At 45.3% G+C, this 18,754-nt stretch overlaps 2 protein-coding genes across 3 annotated transcripts in view; one reads left to right on the top strand and one right to left on the bottom strand.

Moving 5' to 3' along the window:
- XRRA1 (X-ray radiation resistance associated 1) overlaps positions 1-13,315 on the top strand; it is a 25,020-nt gene extending 11,705 nt beyond the window's left edge. Inside the window, exons 3-9 of one of the 2 annotated variants that reach the window (XM_031653124.1) lie at positions 2,243-2,336; positions 3,087-3,202; positions 5,834-6,181; positions 9,020-9,218; positions 10,002-10,117; positions 10,326-10,431; positions 10,829-13,315. In XM_031653124.1, the coding sequence (XP_031508984.1) occupies positions 2,243-2,336; positions 3,087-3,202; positions 5,834-6,181; positions 9,020-9,218; positions 10,002-10,117; positions 10,326-10,431; positions 10,829-11,082 (1,233 nt within the window). In that variant the 3' untranslated portion in view covers positions 11,083-13,315. Of the gene's footprint in view, positions 1-2,242; positions 2,337-2,456; positions 2,801-3,086; positions 3,203-5,833; positions 6,182-9,019; positions 9,219-10,001; positions 10,118-10,325; positions 10,432-10,828 lie in introns of those variants that run through there. The other variant, XM_031653125.1, reaches the window with a different exon arrangement.
- The window catches only part of RNF169 (ring finger protein 169), a 96,162-nt gene continuing 89,296 nt past the window's right edge, over positions 11,889-18,754 (bottom strand). The window contains exon 6 of the mRNA XM_003919477.5: positions 11,889-18,754. Coding sequence (XP_003919526.2) covers positions 17,570-18,754 — 1,185 coding nt within the window. The 3' untranslated portion in view covers positions 11,889-17,569.

Genomic DNA, 18,754 nt, shown 5'->3' with positions numbered 1-18,754 from the left:
TCAAGCTTACTCCTAGTTTCTTTTCTCTCACTCCCTACTGTTTCCCTAGGGATGACTTCAGATACCCATTGGCCCATGAACAGTGACTCACAAATTTCTAACTCTAATGCAGACCTCTCCTCTGTATTCCAGGAGGCCTCAAAGGTACCGCCAACATACACATACCCAAAGCAAGCTAATGAATTTTTTCTTCAAATTTTATGTTCTTTCATTGTGCCCTATCTTAGTGAATAGGTTGATCTTCCATCCAGTTATTCAAGGCACAAACCAGTTGTCACCTTTGATACTTCTCTCTCTTTTGCACCTTCCCATCCTCCGCTTCCGCCCCCCAATATCTACATCATCACCAAGTCTTGTCAAATTTAGGTCCTCATATTTCTAAAATCCATCTAATGAGTTCCCCAAGGACCCAAATCTTAAACTACCTTTTGTTTGGCCCCTACTTGCATTTCCAGCCCCATTTTGCACCAGGTGCCCTCATTCTCTCTGCTTTTAATTACACTAGCCTTCTTTAAACCCCTCTAGCAGGCTATGAGGCCTTTCACACATTTTTCTCTTTGTATATAGAACACTTCCTCTCTGCATTAAAGTAAGACTAGCTACTGCAACAAACTTAAACATCTTAATCACTTAACACAATAAAAGTGTATTCCTTGCTTTTACAAAGTCCATTTTGGATATTCCTGATTGGCAGGTAGCCTTCCACATGATCATTCGGAGACCCAGGTCCCCTCTGGCTATGTTCTGTCATCTCATAGGGTCTTATCACTACTCAACTGGATCCTATGTATCCCATTAGATGGTTGAGCAGGGGGACTGTGGTAAAGGGAGGAAAGTAGAGGAGGTACAGGAGGGTACAGACTGTACATAGAAGTAGCATTTACTACTACTGCCCAAGTTGCGTTGGCTAGAACTGGGTCATGTGACCACACGTACTTGCCTGGGAGGCTAGGAGATAAGATCCGTGTGCTAGAGGTAGAGAAATGGTTTTGGTTAATACAGAGGTTTCTCTGCCACACACTCCATGCCCCACTGTGTTCACTAATTACCTCCTTCAGACCTCAGAGACACCTCTTACCTCTCTGACTGGGTCAGATGACCTTGTTACTTCATGCACCTATCTTGTGACACTTACCACATTGTAAGTCTATTCTCCTGTGTTACTGTCTCTGCAGTGCTTGTTTCCCACTAGACAGCGCTCTCTGAGGGCAGAAATTGTGTCTGTTTTGCTCATTCCCAACAAAGTGCTTGGCACATGGTAGGTATTCAGTAAATATTTGTTGGTTGAATGAATAAAAATGAAAGAGAAGTTAGTTGCTCAGTGGAAATCTAGTGCTATCCAGTAAGGCTGCGGAGGAAGCTAAACTGAAGTGCCCTCCCTCTTCCAGCCCGTGGACTTTACTACCTTCATTGGGTCCTACATCTGACCCAATACCTTTCAGTGTGTCCAGGGGTCTGATAGGCCACTGCCCGACTCCTGGTCCCTTCGATCCTGATGTCCCTGATACTTTTCCATTGCTAATAGATACTCTCGCCAAGATGGTCCCCAGCTTTTCCAGGCAGTCTGCTCAACAAAGCTTGTATATTTTTTGCCCTTCAGAGGCTGGCTTGGCCAATAAGCCACCACTTGCAGGCTGGCTTCACAGGGCATTCTCTGTATCCCAGACAGCCATGAGGTCTCTCTTAACACTGGCTCTACTTATCCCTTAGATGTGTGGGTCCTCCTTTCCCCCTATCCATCCCCAGAGAAGTGCCCAGGACTGGCTTCAGTGAAAGAGCCATCAGGAGTGTGTAGAGGTTTGTGTTGAGGAAGATGAAGTGTCAAATTGTATCCTGAAGTTAAAGTCAATGCCCTGTCAACCTTCCAGAATCTTCATGAGATAAAGAGTTTGTTTGTTCTTACCACAAATGTTTGTTCTTATTATTTTGCCACCAGCTTCCCTAATACTTGATATAGGCTACATATCCAGCATGGAAAAGAGAGGAAAAACTCTTAGCTCTTAAACACGCAACAGTGATGGTGGAATTTCAGACAAGAGGGGCAAGGCACTCTCTGCACGAGTAGGTGATATTGTAGGGACAAGGCAGCACCCAGCAGCGAGTCCCATCCACAGCAGCATGTCTTACCCAATACCACCCCCAATCCTAGCAAGCATGTAGCCCTGCAGTGAGGGGCCTAGACATACCTAGGTAGAGGTGAGGGGTGGTGTCAACCTGAGAGTCTCTCTTGCATTCATTACAGATCGCAAAAGAGGATGCTGTCCTACCAGTAGCTCTCTTCCCATCTCTCTGCGAATTCGTCTTTCATAACAACCCTCTGGTGGCCCATACACGAGGTATGGTGCCCGCAAACCTGCCCCCTCTCAACCCAGTGCCCAAGGAGCAGTGTGGCACCCTCATCCCCACCTCATCAATGGCAAGCCCTGGGATCTACTCTGTATCAGGGTGGACAAGGTTCATGGTACATTGAGGAGTAGAGGAAATAGCTCTGTACCAGCTCATCCTGACAGTAACCCTGTGAGGCAGGCATTATTGTCCCCACGGACAGTGGTAGAAACTGAGGTGCAGGGAGGTTCATGATCTGCCTAAGGTCACACAGCAAGAAAGAGTCTGAGTTGGGAATAGAATATGGAATTCTCTAAATCCTGTATGAGCTCTTTTGAACCACACCCTGCTTTGTGGAACAGTTCTGTCATGACCTCATTTCCCACTTCCCAGTTGCAGAGGGGTGCAGCCCCAACTGCAGGAGCCTCTCTTCCCAGAGCACAAGGAATGGGGTGGTCAGCAGTGGAGCAACTGTGTAAGATACAGGAGCTGGAGGCATTTTAGAGTCCTGGGCCCTGGAGTGACACCAGTGAAGTTCTGATCCTCACTCCACAGTAGCTTTATTATCTTGGACAAATTCCTTAGCCTCTCTGTGCCTCAGTTTCCTTGCCTATTGAATGGGAATAATGAGGTACCTACCCCTAGGGTTGAGAATAAGTTTCATTAATACATGTAAAGCGGTTTGAATAGTGCCTGGCACATAGTAAGCCCCAGTATAAATTTTAGCTAATAGTAATCTTATTTTCCCATCATGGCACCAGGGGTCCCTCCTCTGCTGAAGAGCTTCCTCCAAGAGCGACTGGGAATCCACTTAATTCGAAGGAAGATAGTAAAGCCTAAGCATCATGTTTTGATGTCTCGGAAGGAATCACGGAAGGTAGGGCTTCCAAGGCAGGACTCTCACCCCCAGGAAGAGTGCAGCCTATTATAATGTATGTAAACCAACCTGGCTGTAGAGCTGCTCACTCCACAGTGCCTGGAATCTCTCCATTAGATTCAGCATTGCCTTCTCCTTTCCTTGCTTTGGGAAGAGCACTGGATAAAACAACAGATATGAAAATATATTTTAAACTCCCAAAACTCTTACCATTGAAAGTTACAGTCACCTACAGTAATTGAGAATGGCTATGGGCCAGGTGTGGTGGCTCACGCCTCTAATTGCAGCACTTTGGAGGCCAAGGCGAGAGGATCACTTGAGGGCAGGAGTTTGAGACCAGCCTGGGTGAGATCCTGTCTCTACAAAAAAAAAAAAAAAAAAAAAAATGGCTAAGCCAGGACCGGAATACATCTCCTGCCTGAATCTTAAGGAAGTGTTTCCTTATGTTGAGAGAAGTCTACTTCCTTTGCCATAAAGTAAGTCAAATCCCTCTTTCATCTGAAGAATTTCAAAAATTTCTGTGAAATGCTCCTCCCTCCTGAACTTTAGTCTTTCTACAGCCAAAAGGTGAGCTGAGCATTGCTGATCCCAAAAGTTAAATACAGGTATTTCCTTGCCATCCCCTCTGCAGCCCGCCTCTGTCCAGCCAGGCTCTTGTCTGTCGTCCTCAGAGGACTGGACAAGCATTTGAAGTCAGAAATAGAAATTCCAAGGTTTCCATCATCTTCCTTGTCTGTTACCTCCTCTTAAGGATCTGCCCCATTATTTCCCATCAGCAAGCTAGGGGGGCCAGAATCCTCTCTCTCCTTTATGAAGCCCCATGTCCAGGACTCTGTGGAGCCCTTGCATATATGCTATCTCATAATTCTCACAGCAGATGAAGCAACAGACTCAGAGAGGTGAACTGACTTGTTAAAAGTTAGTGTGGGTCCTAGGGGACCCCTCACACCTCCTCCCATCAAAGGTTCTGACAAACCTTTGAGCTAAATGAGTTAAATAAACACAGATGCCAGTGGCCAAATGAGAAACAAATCAATGCTTTGTTAATGTAGGCAAATACCCTCTATCTTGGACTGGAGATTGTGGCTTAGTCCTGAGTCAGACTGGGGATGCCTGCATGTCCCCATTGTGCATACAGAGATGGGGCTAGAAATGCAGATTAGACCCCTGGGGTTACATGGACAAGGGCTGCAGCCCCTCCCCTCACACCTAGGCATGGACAGACAGGAGGAAAATGGAGAACCTGCCAGAGCAGGCCTGTAACCAAGAAGCTGTGTGAGCCCTTTGATGTGAGGACACAAATAGAAGATAAAATAGCCTGGTCTCATTGACGAGCAGATCCAGCCCATGACTGAAGCAGGGCCCAGTGACTCAACCTCTGGCCAGTTAGATTACCCATTCCTCCCTTGGAAAGGGGCGGGGAAAGTAGCTGTGGGATAGAGAAAGAGCATTTCCTCCAGCACATCTCTCTCACAGAGCCATGAGAGGGAAGGGGAACTGTCCCTTCCCGCCAGCTGCCAAGTGATGGCACTTGGTGTTTTAGATGCTGAGGTGCAGTGCTGTGTTCATGCCCTGTGCCTTGTGGCATGGATTCAGACAAAGACTCTGGGTCCCTCAGGCTTCAAGTCTAAACACTGAGGTTCTACATATTTTCCAAAAGGAGTTTTTTTTTTTTTTTTTTTAAAGTAACATGTTTTATAAAAGTCATCCTTCGCCCTCCTTAGTCTGTTAGGTACATTTGCACACACCATTTCATTTGGTGGAACTCTGTGAGAGAGGCACAAGGAGGAAATGGGAACGCAAAGGATAGACCTGTATTCCAGCCCGTATTTTTCTAACTACAGTGCTTGGAATCTTTCCACTACGCAACTTAACATCTCTCAGTAAAAGTATAGATATAAGTGAACCAAATACCTCTGACAAAGAGTGAAAACAATCCACTATGTAAAGGGGGAGAGGGAAAGAACTAAGCCTAGCTGAGGTAAATTGGGCACATGGACACCTCCTGGCAGCTGAGGAGGACGGGGAGAATGGTCACAGGCTTTTACTAATTAAGGAAGTTATTTTCTTGGTCCTGAACCTTCAGAGAGCTCTATCTTTCGGATCTTTATATAAGGTATAGGGACCAGCACCCTGAAAGGGGCCTGGTGCTGCCATCTTCCAGAAAATACAGGACCATTCCCCAACACCCTCTCCTCGGAGTCCCTGGGGAAAGCCATAGGCACCATGTTAAACCCTCATCTGAAGAGTGAGACTACTGAGGGCCAGAGTGACGTATGGTCAGGGATGCAGCATGAAGCCTGGAGCCCAGGACTGGAATTACATCATCCAGGCACTACTGCTGAATCACTCTGGGACTTGGACAGGTCATTTTACCTCTCTAAGCCTGTTTCCTCATCTATAAAATTGAGGATAATTATTCATTGGGTAGTTTCAAGGTAGAAATAAAACAACTTACATCATGCATGGGGCACATCATAGATGCCCAACAAGTATGATTTCCCTTTCCACCTCCCAGTCAGTCCGTACCCAGCACTCCAGCTGCTATACAAGTGGCCTCAGGCTAGTGAGGCCCAGGAGGAGAGACTCCTGATTAGGAAGCACATTCATTCCAGCCCTTCTCCATGACAGGTGAAAACAGAAATCCCAAAGGTGCCGAAGCAGCCTCTGGTGCTCCATCACCCACAAGTGACCACAAACAAGTCTCCCTCAAAGGATATGCTAGAGCTAGAGGCAGAGCTGGCTGAAGATCTGCCCACTACCAAAAGCACTTTTGTGGAGTCAGAGATGCCCACTGAGAGTCTGGAAGGCCTTTCCCTGTCTCGCCGGACCTTCGTGCCACTGCCTCCCATCTGCTCCGACTCCACTGTGCATAGTGAAGAGACCCTGTCCCACCTCAGTGACACAGCTGTCCGTCTCAGCCCAGAGCACCCATCAGATGAGGACTCCAAGAGCACAGAGTCCATCTTCCTGACCCAGGTACCTGTATCCAGCTGTCCCTGCCCACTTGTTACTAGCTCCCACAGGTTCCTCTGCAGCCCTTAGGCTCGACTGCTGTGGACAGCTGGGAGCAACAAGCACATGGCAGGTCTGGAAGTGAGAAGTCAGCACCCTTGGCGGAGCTTGCAAGCCTCTTCTGGAAGATCTCTGGTCTGAGGCTACTGATAGGGGCACCCATGGGAACAAGTCATGTTTCTGTGGCACAGACAAGATCTGTGGTCTGACTGGGATGTGATTCCAACTAGTTTTTCAGAAGGGTTTGCTGCTGCCTGTACCTCTCTACTTCAGGTCTCCTCACTTTTGATGCTGCCTCTGGATCCTGGGAACATAGATAGATCAGATGCAGGTCGTGCCCTTGAGGTGCTCTCAGTATAATGGGGAACACAGACAGACCAGCTCATGCAATCAGTGCTGAGACTGAGGAAATCCCAGAAGCTGGGAGCCTGGAGGAAGGAGAGATGCCAGTGCCCCCAGCCCAGGAGGCCGTCCTGGAAGAGGCTCAACTGAGCTGAGATTTACAGGCTGAGTAGGAATTAAAGGTGAAGATATAGCAGCAAGGGCATTCTGGACAGAGGAAACAGCATGAAACAGGATAGAGGAAGAAAATTAAAATGGTACATTCAGAAACCACAAATGTTTAGTATCAGTGCAGCAGAAGGGTGGCATGTGGCAAAGGGTAATGTAAGGCTAGAAGAGTTGGCAGGGCCCCCTTGAACTTTATTACTGTACCATCCTTCTCCCTGATCTCCCTGCCTCCAGTCTTGCCCCTCCAATCTGCTCACTGCCAGATCTTTCCCGGATGTACATCCATCCATTCATGGAGGTCTAACTCTCCATCCATCTATTTCTTTTTCCACAGATGACTTATAGTGACATATAAATTTATACAGTATAAAAGTATCTTAAAGAACTATCTCAGAACCTTTTTGGAGCAATGCAGACTATAAATAAGCATTTTAAAAGAAACAATTTGAGAGAGTTAGATGGAAAATATGGACAGGAAAGGAAATAGTACAAGAGTAATTCTGTCACTCAAACATGCACATCATGCACTGCTGCTATTATAATAAAGATGTTTTGACAAAATGCAATTCTGACCTCCTAGCGGCCAAAGCCATGCAATCAATTATGAGTCACCATGTTGTTCAGGAAAAAAAAAAAAATCTTTTTTTTTTTTTTCTGACCTAATTGTCCTGGCTATAACCTTTAATACAATGATGAATAGAAGTGGTGAGAGCAGACTTCCTTGTCTTGTGCCTGTTCTTAAGGGGAAAGCATTCAGTCTTTCACCATTAATTATGACATTAGGTGAGGGTTTTCCATAGATGCTCTTTATCTGGTTGAGGAAGTTACTTTGTATTCCTAGTTTGAGTGTTTTTTAATCATGACAGAGTGCGCTTTTCCTGTGTCTATTGAGATGATCATATGGTTTTGTTCCTTTATTGATATATTACATTAATTGATTTCCAGATGTTAAACCAACCTTTCATTCCTAGGATAAATCTCACTTGGTCATAGTATATAATCCCCTTTACTTGTGGAATTCAGTTTGCTAATATTTTTTGAGAACGTTTGCATTTATATTCATAAGTGATACTGCTTTGTATTTTTCCTTTCTTATAATGTCTTTCCCTAGTTTGGATTTCAGGTTAATACTAACCTCAGATAACAAGCCTCTTTTAATTTTTGGAAGAATTCTTTTTTAAATGTTTGGTAGAATTCACCAGTGAAACCATCTGGTCCTTAGCTTTTCTTTGTGGGAAGTTTAAAAATTGCTAATTCAGCTTTTTTGCTTGTTATAGGTCATATATATTGTATGCACATACGTGTGTATATATACACATATATTCACAAATACACACGTATATACATGATGGGTCTCACTGTGTTGCCCAGGCTGTAGTGCAATGGCTGTTCACAGGCACTATCCCACTACTGATCAGGATGTGAGTTTTGACCTGCTCCATTTCCTACCTAGGCAAGTTCATCTCTCCTTAGGCAACTTGGTGGTCTCCCACTCCTGGGAGGTCACCATATTGATGCCAAACATAGTGTGGACACTCGAGGAGCATAATGCACTACAGCCCAGAGCTTCCGAGCTCAAGCAGTCCTCCCACCTCAGCCTCCTGAGTAGCTAGGACTACAGGCATGTGCTACCCCACCTGCTGAGTCATTTTAATAAATAACTACATCCCTACATGACATACAGATTTCTTATAAAGCCATTAGGATAGGCTAAAATCCTCCATGGTTTGCCATCAGAGTGAGGATAAAGTACAGAATAAAACACACCCTCAGCTTGGCATATAGTGGTCCTTACTGATCTGGGTCCTGCTTACCACTGCAGTTGCCTGTCTCTCCACATTTTACTTAACTGTACCAATTTTTAGTTCCCCCAAAATGAACCTTGATGTTTCTTACTTCTGCACCTTTGCTCATGCTGTTCCTTGTCTGAAACAATCATTCTTTCTCATCACTTGCAGTCTACACGTCTCCCCATTGCTCCGTAGGGATGGCTCTCCTGGCTCTTTAAGACTTAGCTCAGGCTAAGGCATTCCTCCAAGGGAGCTTCTTGGCTAGGTTGGGGCTTCCTCTGGGATCACCCAAAACCACTGTATTCCCTCTGTTAAAGCATTTATTGTCTATTTTTATGTCTGCCTCCTTCCATCCCAGTCTTGGTCTTGCCCTTGCCCTTAACAGGGCCCAGCAGAGACCAGCACAGAGATGATGCTCTGAATGTTCACGGAATGAATGAATGAATGAATGAATGAATGAATGAATGAATGACAAATGAATGTGTTTTCTTCCTGGGCACAGGTGAGTGAACTGCCTTCCTCCATCATCCATAAGGATGATTTAGAGTTGAAGGAGAAAGACCAAAAGAAACCACCAACGGCACCCAGAGAGGTGAAAGTGACTCGGAGGAAGCTCACAACTGCCTCCCTTCCCAGCAAGTACCACGGCTATGAAGAACTGCTGACAGCCAAGCCTGATCCAGCCTTCATTGAGCCAAAGGGTATGTGAGGGCATATCCTTGCTCCAGGGCAAGAGGCCATCTCCACAGCCCAGAGCAAGTCAGGGTCAAGCCAAGGCTGGCATCAAGCTGTCTTTTCCCAACTAGGGTGCTGTCCTCTGTCTAAATACCTGTCAAAGGGCTCCTTTTAGGGTGTCCTTTGTTTGAAGCCCCACATATTGGGACCCCTGTCCTGGCTTGGGCCTTCACTGGCTTACAGGGAACCACAGTTTATTCAGAGATTGTAGTCGGTCTCAGCCTAGCTGTTCTGGATGATGAAGTCTCTCCTCAGGAAAAGTTTGATGAATGAACACCCAGACTGGCTAGATTCTTGAGCTTTTCCCAGCCCAGGTTAAGTTCCCAAACTGAACGTCCGAAATCCTTCCTATCTGGTTGGAGGCAAAGGAGGCAGCGTCATCTCTGTGTTAATCTGTACTTCCAAAGCAACTGGCATTCAGCTGGACTGTTCTGGCTATCAGCCCCTGCGATATAACCCCCTGAGGTTAACGGGGTCGCACTGGAGCCAGCCTTTTCCCCCACTCCAATATGATCGTCCCATTACAATCTGTGCTATTTTTCCGTTATAATATGGGACAAATACTCACTGAAGAATGATGGACGTTCAGGCACTGGAACAGACCCGGAAGAAACCTGGGAGCAGTGTTTTCTTTTGGGGACTCTCAAATCCTTTTACCTAGAGCTGCTGTGAGACTGAGGAATGAAGCAATCAGGGGAGGCATCTGGGAGGATGGGCAGTGCCTTGACTCAGTCGCCTTCTTGCCCTAGGAATCCAGAAGAATGCACAGGCCCTGCAACACATGCTGAAGCACCCACTCCTGTGCCACTCCTCCAAGCCCAAGCTGGACACTCTTCAGAAACCCTATGTTCCCAAAGAGAAAAGGGTAAACATCCAGCTCATTGAGTGTGTAAATGGGCCCTGAGTAACCCCCTCAGGTACAGATGTGGCTGTCACCTTGGGACCCTCTGAGGGCCATGCTTTCCCAGCACCCCCAGATGCTCCTCAGCCTGTTGCTGTGACTATATGAAGTTAGGCTAGGAAAGTCTGTGCATAAACCTGGGATAACACCCTCCTCCATGACCTTCTGCCAGGCCCAGAGGATCCCGATTCCACCCCCAAGGAAGACTAGAACCCAACTGCTGGATGACATCTTCATTCGCTTGCGGGATCCCCGGAACATTACAGAGGCTCCACTAGGTATGGCTCTGCCACAGCTGCCAGGATCCCAGATCCAGTTCACTCCTGCTGACTAAAGGCAAAGAAAGGGCTTGTGTCAGTGCAGGAAAGGCCCCTAGAGAGCAACTACCTACATCAGTCTCTGTATGTAGATGGAGAAAAGGAGAGCCAGCATGAGGCCTGGAGTTGCCTAAAATCACATAGCATGTTAAGGTCTTGAACCAGAGCTTAAGATAGAGTCAAGAGGGCATACCACTGACTTCCTACTGCCCCAAGCTGGAAAGGCCATTTTCAGCCCCTTAGCATCCTCCTGTCATGCCATCCCACTTTCCAAGGGTCTCTGGACCCAATCCTCTTGCTTCCGGCTGGGTGGGAACCAGGGTGAGCTTGGTGCCTCTCCTGGCTTCTTTTCCTGCAGGTGCTGTCCTGCACCGGCGGACAGAACGGCGGCTGGTGAACCACAAGCAGTACCTGGAGGCCAAGAGGCTGTTGAAGGAGTTCCAAGCACGTTACCGGCAGCTGGTGAGTGGCTCTCTGCGGACAGTGTTCAGGACCACCCCGCTTCCCCCAGCCTGCCCAGCGCTGAGTGAGAGTCAGCCCAAGTTCGGCCGCTTCCTCGAGTTCATGGATGAGTTCTGCCAGGAGCCCACAGCCAGTGACTCACAAGGCTAGGGCTGTGCATGGGGGCCGTGCGCATCATCCAGCCTGTGCCTCAGCTCTCCCTAAGGGCTCTGTGCCCTGGACCGCACCTCGAGGTTGACCAGCCGGCCACAGGCCTCAGAGCTCAGCTGGGCCCCACTCGCTGGCCACAAGGTGGCCTCCCCTTGTTAGGATCTCCCCTCCTTGGGCCAGGCATGACGGGGTGCCTGGCCCAGCAGCAATAAAGAGTGGGTGCACAGGGCAATAGACTGGGTGCCACATGCATTCTTTCTTGGAACCCAGGCCACAGCAGCACTGTCACACTTCCCTCTAAAAATGGTTTTCCAGTTCAGATGCAACAAGGATACATTTGTTCTCTGTTGTATAAGAAACTGACACCAGGGGGATCTTAACAAATTCCTGAACAATGGCTCCAAAAAGGGCATTTTTAGAAACCAGATCTTTTGAGTACAACCCTAATGTGCAGGGACAGTGTCATCCTGTATATTCATTCTTTACTCACACTCTTTCTTGGTTCCTTCATTAGGAGCATGAATGGTTGAATGTGAACATGACAGTAAATTGGAGCAAACTGTAAACTGGAGATAACTTATGCCAAAAGACACAGTTGTATACCATGGAAACCCTATCCCTGCTCCTAATCTTTACCGCCGTTCTGAATACCAAAGCAAGACATTCAACATAGGGCATTTCCCAGAGCACATACAGCACCAACAATCCACACACAGCTTAAGCTTAACCCATGTTTTTGTCTGAGATTGTTTTCTCCAGAGACAAGACTCTGACTAGAAACAGAACATCCACTTTCATGAGTTTTCTTTACTGTATTCTCAACTTGGGCCTCACCTCAAGCAGGCAAACATACATTGAAGAATGCGCTTTGGTACTGTTTAAATAACAACACATCAGCCCACTTGATTCCATGCCATGTCCTTGCTGACAGAAGCATCCCCAACAGGGCATGCTCTGGTCCAAGTCCTCTGTCTTTGTCAAAATGTTCTTCTGATGAGTTGGAGAGGAGGCAGCCAGCAGTGGCAGTCCACAAGGATCCAGGTACCTTCTCCAATCCTAAAGCAGACAGCAGGTTGAATAAAACCAACACACAACCTATTTTCTAGGCAGGAGGGGAAAAGGCCCTTAGGACAACAATATTTGTACAAAGAGTTGAGAGTAAACAGTATATCAGGCTCAAAAAAAAAAAAAAAAAAACAACAACAACAACTATTTGTTGGCATTTAAATTTTTTTCCCTTGCATAGTATCTATTCTCTCACTAGGACTTTTAAGTGCTCTGCTGGAGGCTCAGCGTTGGTAATACCATGTTTGATGCAAACTTGAACCCAATGAGGAAGAACCCCTGCTCTCATTGGTGGCACAGCTTTGGAGGGTGGTGGCCCCAACAAGGGGCAATCTGCCTGCTGCTATATTAATCTGGAACCAGGGCCAACAGCTAGTCTTTAACTATGGTATTTGAAGAGTGAGTTCATTGCCTGTTTTACCTTATATTAAATGACAGGAAAGGAAGATAAACAAACCTTGCTTTGCCTTGGCTTCAAACTAGTTCTTAAGACACCAGAAAGGGAGAGAGGGAGTCTGCTCAGAGTTTGAGGTTGCCTCTCACAAGATGATGGCTAAAAGTTGCCACCTTACTCAAAAGGCATTATGGAGGCATTTACTCACAAAGGAGTAAATTTTTTTCTTAGGAGGAAAAAAATACTGATAATACATAGAATAATCTGCACATCCAGTCTTGGCACTTTTTCCTTCATCTAATTTGACTAATCTCTAAACTGGTGACCCTTGCATATATCTTAGTCTCTTTTCTATGATCTTCTTCCGAAAGCTACAGCGGATAAGTCATGTATAAAGATGCATTTCCTAGATCATCTTCAGAAGAAAAATCTCTTCAACACTTTCCCTAGAATCTGCCCCACGACCACCCTGCCCCAGACCTGCTTTCTCTTTGAGAATTCATAACCAGCTATGTTTAGATACCAGTTCAAAAGACCACTCTATGGGTTGATGAGGAAAAGGGTGGCTGAGAACAATTTAAGACCAGAGTGAGTTTCCAGTTTTTAAAGAAAATTTGGCTAGCTGGCTTTTAATTCTTAATTAAAATCATTAAATTAAAATTATTCCGATCAAAATACATCACTCTCCAAGATTCCACATTCATATTACTTACTTATACTATGGAGACTTTCTCTACCTGAGCATGTATTCAGGGTCTATAGGTATATTTAACTGAAAAAATCAGGAAGAAAAAGCTAGTAAAATAGCCTCCTAAATCATTTGGGGGTATCCCCGTCACTGGCGTGTATGTCTGTGTGTGTCAAACTTTAACGATTATTTATTCAGACCCTAGAAAACTACACTATAAAATAGGGCACTGGATCGCAAGTTCCTCGTTTGGTTAAAAAAAAAAGGGGGGGTGGGGGTGGGGGGCAGAGAAGAAATTTAACCTGGATGATTTCCATGCCCATTCCAGCTATAACATTCTATGACCGTGACCCAGCCTTTGATTCTTCTCTTTTCCCATTCTCCTACTAGACATTTCAATGAAAAGTTAGGCAGGAAAAAGGAAAGGAATCCCAAGTTGCTGCCAGCTCTGAGGAGAGACCAGGTTGGGGGAGAGATTAGGAGGTTACTAAATTGAGGTGTGGGCCTCCCCTGACCATGTCAGTGATCCACAACCCACCTCATTTCTTGGAGCTTACGCTAAAAGCAGCATCTGAAGAGATGTTAATGTCCTGTAATTACTAGAAGAGAAAATTCATTCTCCTTCCATAACATGACTTAGTAAAAGAAAAGCAATGGTGCAAATTCACAAATACCGATGGGGTCTCTAAAATGTAGAATGCAGCCTGCTGGGTGCTGGGCAGTATCCTAAATGGGACCAGAAATGGCTTTCCTAAGACCATAAATAAACTCCCCAGCCACACATACATTCAAATGCATTCCATTAGACATCGAGCTCCTCAAGAGCAGGAACTACTTTATCTCCACAGTCCAGCTCAGGGCTGGCACAAGTCTGAAGCTCAGTAAATGTTTGTCAAATAGAAAAGAAAGGATGAATAGCCTTCGGTCATCAGCTGCATGAGTCAGGCACGGTGGCAGCTTCCCATTTTAGTCAGTTTGCCAGTTTGTAACCAGACAGTAATCAATTAAGAGCTTTAATCTCTTAAGGACATTTTTCCTTTAGGGAAAATGAACAAAAAATAAAACACTTATTACCAGTGCTTCTTTCAAGCAAAAATTTAAAAATTAAATTAAAATTTAAAAAATAAGTGAAGCCACTTAGGAGTTTTCCCGGCAAGCCTCACCCAACAAGACTTAACCTTTTTAAAACAGAGGCAATTATATGAAAGGGGCCAGGAGCTGGATACATAGTCCCCTGATTTGCTACCAACCCAACCGGCCCAGATGACTTCTTCCAGCACATACAATCAACAGGTCAAGAACATTTTCTCAAAGTATGTTTCCCTCTCTATGGAAAGGAGCTGACAGCCCCCTTCTGAGGGCACCACATTTCTTGGATTTCCCCTCAGACTGACCTTCACCCTCCCACCTCTCATCCCTTCCCCTTTAATAATAAAAAAACCCACAGACTGCATATGTACAAGGAACAGAGTAAGACATGGGTAATTTGTGTGGTCAACTTCAATGATTTGTGAGGAATTTGTGAAATCCTGCACCTCTTATTCTAGCTCACAAACCCTCCCATTGTTCTGTTTCCTTCCTTGTCCTTTTCGTTTCCCCCAAATAATCCATATTAACATATCGACTTATAACCAACTTCACAATCATGGAAGGAGAGAGGGAGAGTTTTCAGAAAGAAAAAGCATTCAGGTTTTAGTTACTAAGGATGGGAAACATCTTAAAATACAGATAGATTATCTTAGTGGTTTTTCCTTTCTCCAAAGCCAACCTGATTAAAGCTCAAGCCTCCGCCCTCCTTAACCTAGACCACTCTACCTATATTTGAAGGACTGTTGCTCAGCAGGAAGTTCAGAAAACAACTGCCAATACCATCCTAGGCATCACTGTAGGTACAAGGGGGGAAGGCAGTAAGCTGGACCTAGTGTTTGGAATATTTGCTTAACAAGAATTTGTTCTTCACTCTGCACTTGTTGCAACTGCTATGCAATTCTTAAAATGAAAGTATTAATTTGGGGAGATATTTCAAATATATATCTTTTATCTATTAAAAATATTTCTTTTTACCAAAGACAAAAATCAATTCCAACTGAAAAGTGTTTTTCGAATTACTGGAGATATAGAAAAAGATGGCAAGTGGAAAAATAAGTGTTTTTGCTCCTACCAACAAGACTTGCCTTCCAATAATATTTACTAAGATCAAAAAGGAAATGCGTGAAATGGCAGTAACTGTTAAGTTTCCTCTAAGGGCATTTATGGTAAGGTCACCCTCCCTGTCTTCTGTAAACCACAGCCAGCTCTTCTGTTTTGGGCACAAACACGCCCTCCAGCAGCCCTTGGAGAACATAAGTTGTTGGTAGGGCCTAAAACTGAAGTGGTGTGACTATAAAATCATGAGATTGACATATGTTTTTAAAACATACATCTGCACATGTGCACACACACACAGAACACAGAATACATACATTCAGGTGAGTGATGTTCCCCACCGAAGTAGTCATCAAAGAGATTTTACCTATCTCAATGATGACCACAATGTTTAAGACATCTCTGGAACTTCTCTTTGGGAACTGTTTGGGAACTATGAGCTGCACAAGAAAATGGCTCTGACTGCTTTACAGCAGCACTCCATTTATTACTGCAAACCCACTTGATAAGCCACCTGCTTTCCCAGAGGTTTCAAATAGCTGCCGACTAGTCTCAGACTTTAAATTCTCTCTCCTAACCACAAACCACCACAAAACACTGAAGATTTGCCCTAAGAAAAAGAAAGCAAATCTGCGAACACTTAAAAGGAGTTACACTATCTGACTTAATCAATGGGTCACTGTTCTGGGCTTTGGCTTCTAGGTCTAGAAGCTGAGGAGGACCTTAGGAGTAGGCTGGAATAGAGAACCATTAAGGTCCCTTCCAGTTCTAGCATTTTGGGAGTCAGTGTTTCTAGTCTTTGAAGACAGTTCCAGAAATGCTTTCACCAATGGCATTGGGAAAACTAAGCAGTATCCTGCTGGGGCTACTCAAAGGAGACAACATATATTGGGATATATAAGCTCTGGAAGGTCTGTTAAAATGCCAGTCACATGACTTTATAGTAACAACTTATACATACATGGGGAATGCCAGCCCATCAGAAATTCCCTAAAATCATACCTTGATCCCTATTCTCAATGAGCCCAGATGGGCAGAAGCACCAAGCACCACCAGGGATGCAAAAGACACATGGTGTCAGCTGCTAAGGAAAATAAACCCCCAAAGGTCCATGGGACTGAATTTACCAGCTGCATCCAGCTAGATACCTTGTTTCCATAGTATGGAGTTTCAGTATTGTTCTTTGCCTGACTTCAGGGCAAATTTTTCGGATTTTAGATCAACATTGCAGATAACCCTTGGCCATGTGAAAAGTAATAATTAAGCCTGATTATAGTTTGTCTCATAGGCTGAAACCCCCAGAAAAGCAGAAGGCTGTAAACTGTGGGGGATGGGGATAATGCACAGTATATGTTTACCCTGTCGATCTTGTTTGCATGTGGATTTTGCACTATCAGTGTTCAATGCCCAGTCTAGCTTCCCCTAGGCTCCCCTGGCACACCCTTAGGTCGTAATCTATTTGGGAAACCTTTAGAAAACCCATGGGTTATGCCTCTCAGTAGCTGAGAGAACCGGAACATCTGCGCTGCAGTTTCATTATCTAAAAATGGGGCTAATGCCAGTTACATGAGAGGTCTCTTGGAAACACCAAATTAAATAATGTCTGTAAATGTGTTCTGTCAACTATATAGCATTCACTAAATGTTATTTTTTTAAACAGAGAACGTAAATTAACTTTTGTAAAGGCATAAGCTTAACTGATATAGATAGGTATTTATTATTTGGCAAGGGGTGGCAGAAAGAGGACCATAACCATTATCATTTTGGATCTGCCAAGGAACTGTTCACTTCTTTGAAAAAGATGTAATTAATTTTTATCTGCAAGGCTGATTTAAAACAATACCCTGCTGAAAGAAGTCAGGAAGTCTATCAGTTTAAGAAGGTATCCCCTCTTTACCATTACTGTGGCCATTATGTTCCTGAATGAGGCTGTTCCAAATCTCATTCCCAGTGGGTGCTGCCAGGTTTGGCCCAGAAGCCCTTAGGGATGGGTCACTTAGGCTTCTGGCCTGGGTCACAGAGAAACGGAAATCTGCTCCCTTGGATATTGACTACAAAGGCCCTGGAACCTCTCAGAACCATGTTAGACAGTGTTTTGCTATTAAAATAAAACCAAAGTGAGAACACTCAGCTCTTCAGGATAAATGATCAAGGCCGAAGACCTTTTAAAACTAGGTAACACTGTTCGTTAGGTGCTACTTGGCCCCGGCCATGTTGCTGGACCGTAGGAGATACTGATCCACACTTCCTTTTCGCCGGCTCACAGTCCGCCTCTCGTTGTCAAACATGCGCTGCAACTGCAGAGCCAACTGTCGGTCCTCTTCCTCTTGCTGAAGTTTCTGCTCCATCTCTCGCAGGACTGGGTCTGTTGGGGCCAGACCCACCTCACCACTGGTTTGTCGCAGTTTTTTAAGGGAGCCATTTTGTTCCAAGTGCTTGGTCTTACAGTGTCTTTTCCGGCCTCGACGCAAAGGAGGAAGTGGCTCTTCACTTAGGCTCTCGACTAGAACACCATTAGTCAGATCAAAATGATTTAATGTCTTCAATTGTTTCTTTGTTTTGAGGACTCCACCCAAAACACTGTTTTGGGGTAGCAGTGAATTAACTGTGGTGATTTTCATGGCTCTGCTTATACAGGTTTTGTCTAACTTGGCATCTGGAGTTGACCCTGAGCCCTCAAACTGCTCCCTCTCCAAAGAAGTCCCACTGCCTCCCACTTTGAGTTCTGAGGAACAGCAGGTTTCCAGTGGGATCTCAGTGTTACTTTTGTTATCACTGTCCTGTTCTGCTTTTGTTTGGCTAACAGAGGGGAAATAATCAAGATCAGCAGAGATGGGTCCAGTATACTCAGAGAGAACCTGCCCACTGGACAATCTTGTATTTACAGCCACAAGTGGCTTCTCCTTGCTAGAATGGATACCTTCAGAGCCTAGTAAGTCTTCCCCCATTTCAGGAGCCAGAGAGGTAAGAGTGGCTTTTGACAGGGTCTTTTTGATCTGTCGCTCCTGAAAGATCTGTTCCCACTTTTTGAGGATCCGTGGACTGGCCTCATAGGAAGTCTGCTTCTGCAGACTTCTGTTTAGGTTGCGTGGAGTTGATTTGATGATGAGGGGACTTAGCACACGGCCATCAGGGAGTCTTTTGGGAGGGGTACATGGTGAGCAGACAATGGGCTTGAAATGGTTTAGTTCTTCGGAGATGCTGTCATTGCTCTCAGGGCTGATAGAACGCTCTGGCTTATGCAGGGAAGCCAAGGATGAAAGGGAGCTGAAGGGTAGACGCTTTTCGATGGTTAAGTCAGGGGCTGAGAGGCAGCGGTTGTTTTGAGTTGACAAGAGGACACCAATGATGGGGTTGGAGGCTGGAGTCATAGTTGTGAC

Source organism: Papio anubis, chromosome 12 (assembly GCF_008728515.1).
Source record: "Papio anubis isolate 15944 chromosome 12, Panubis1.0, whole genome shotgun sequence".
Classification (NCBI taxonomy): Eukaryota; Metazoa; Chordata; class Mammalia; order Primates; family Cercopithecidae; genus Papio; species Papio anubis.
The sequence above is the reverse complement of the archived record's forward strand: the minus strand, read 5'-3'. Positions and strand labels throughout refer to the sequence as shown.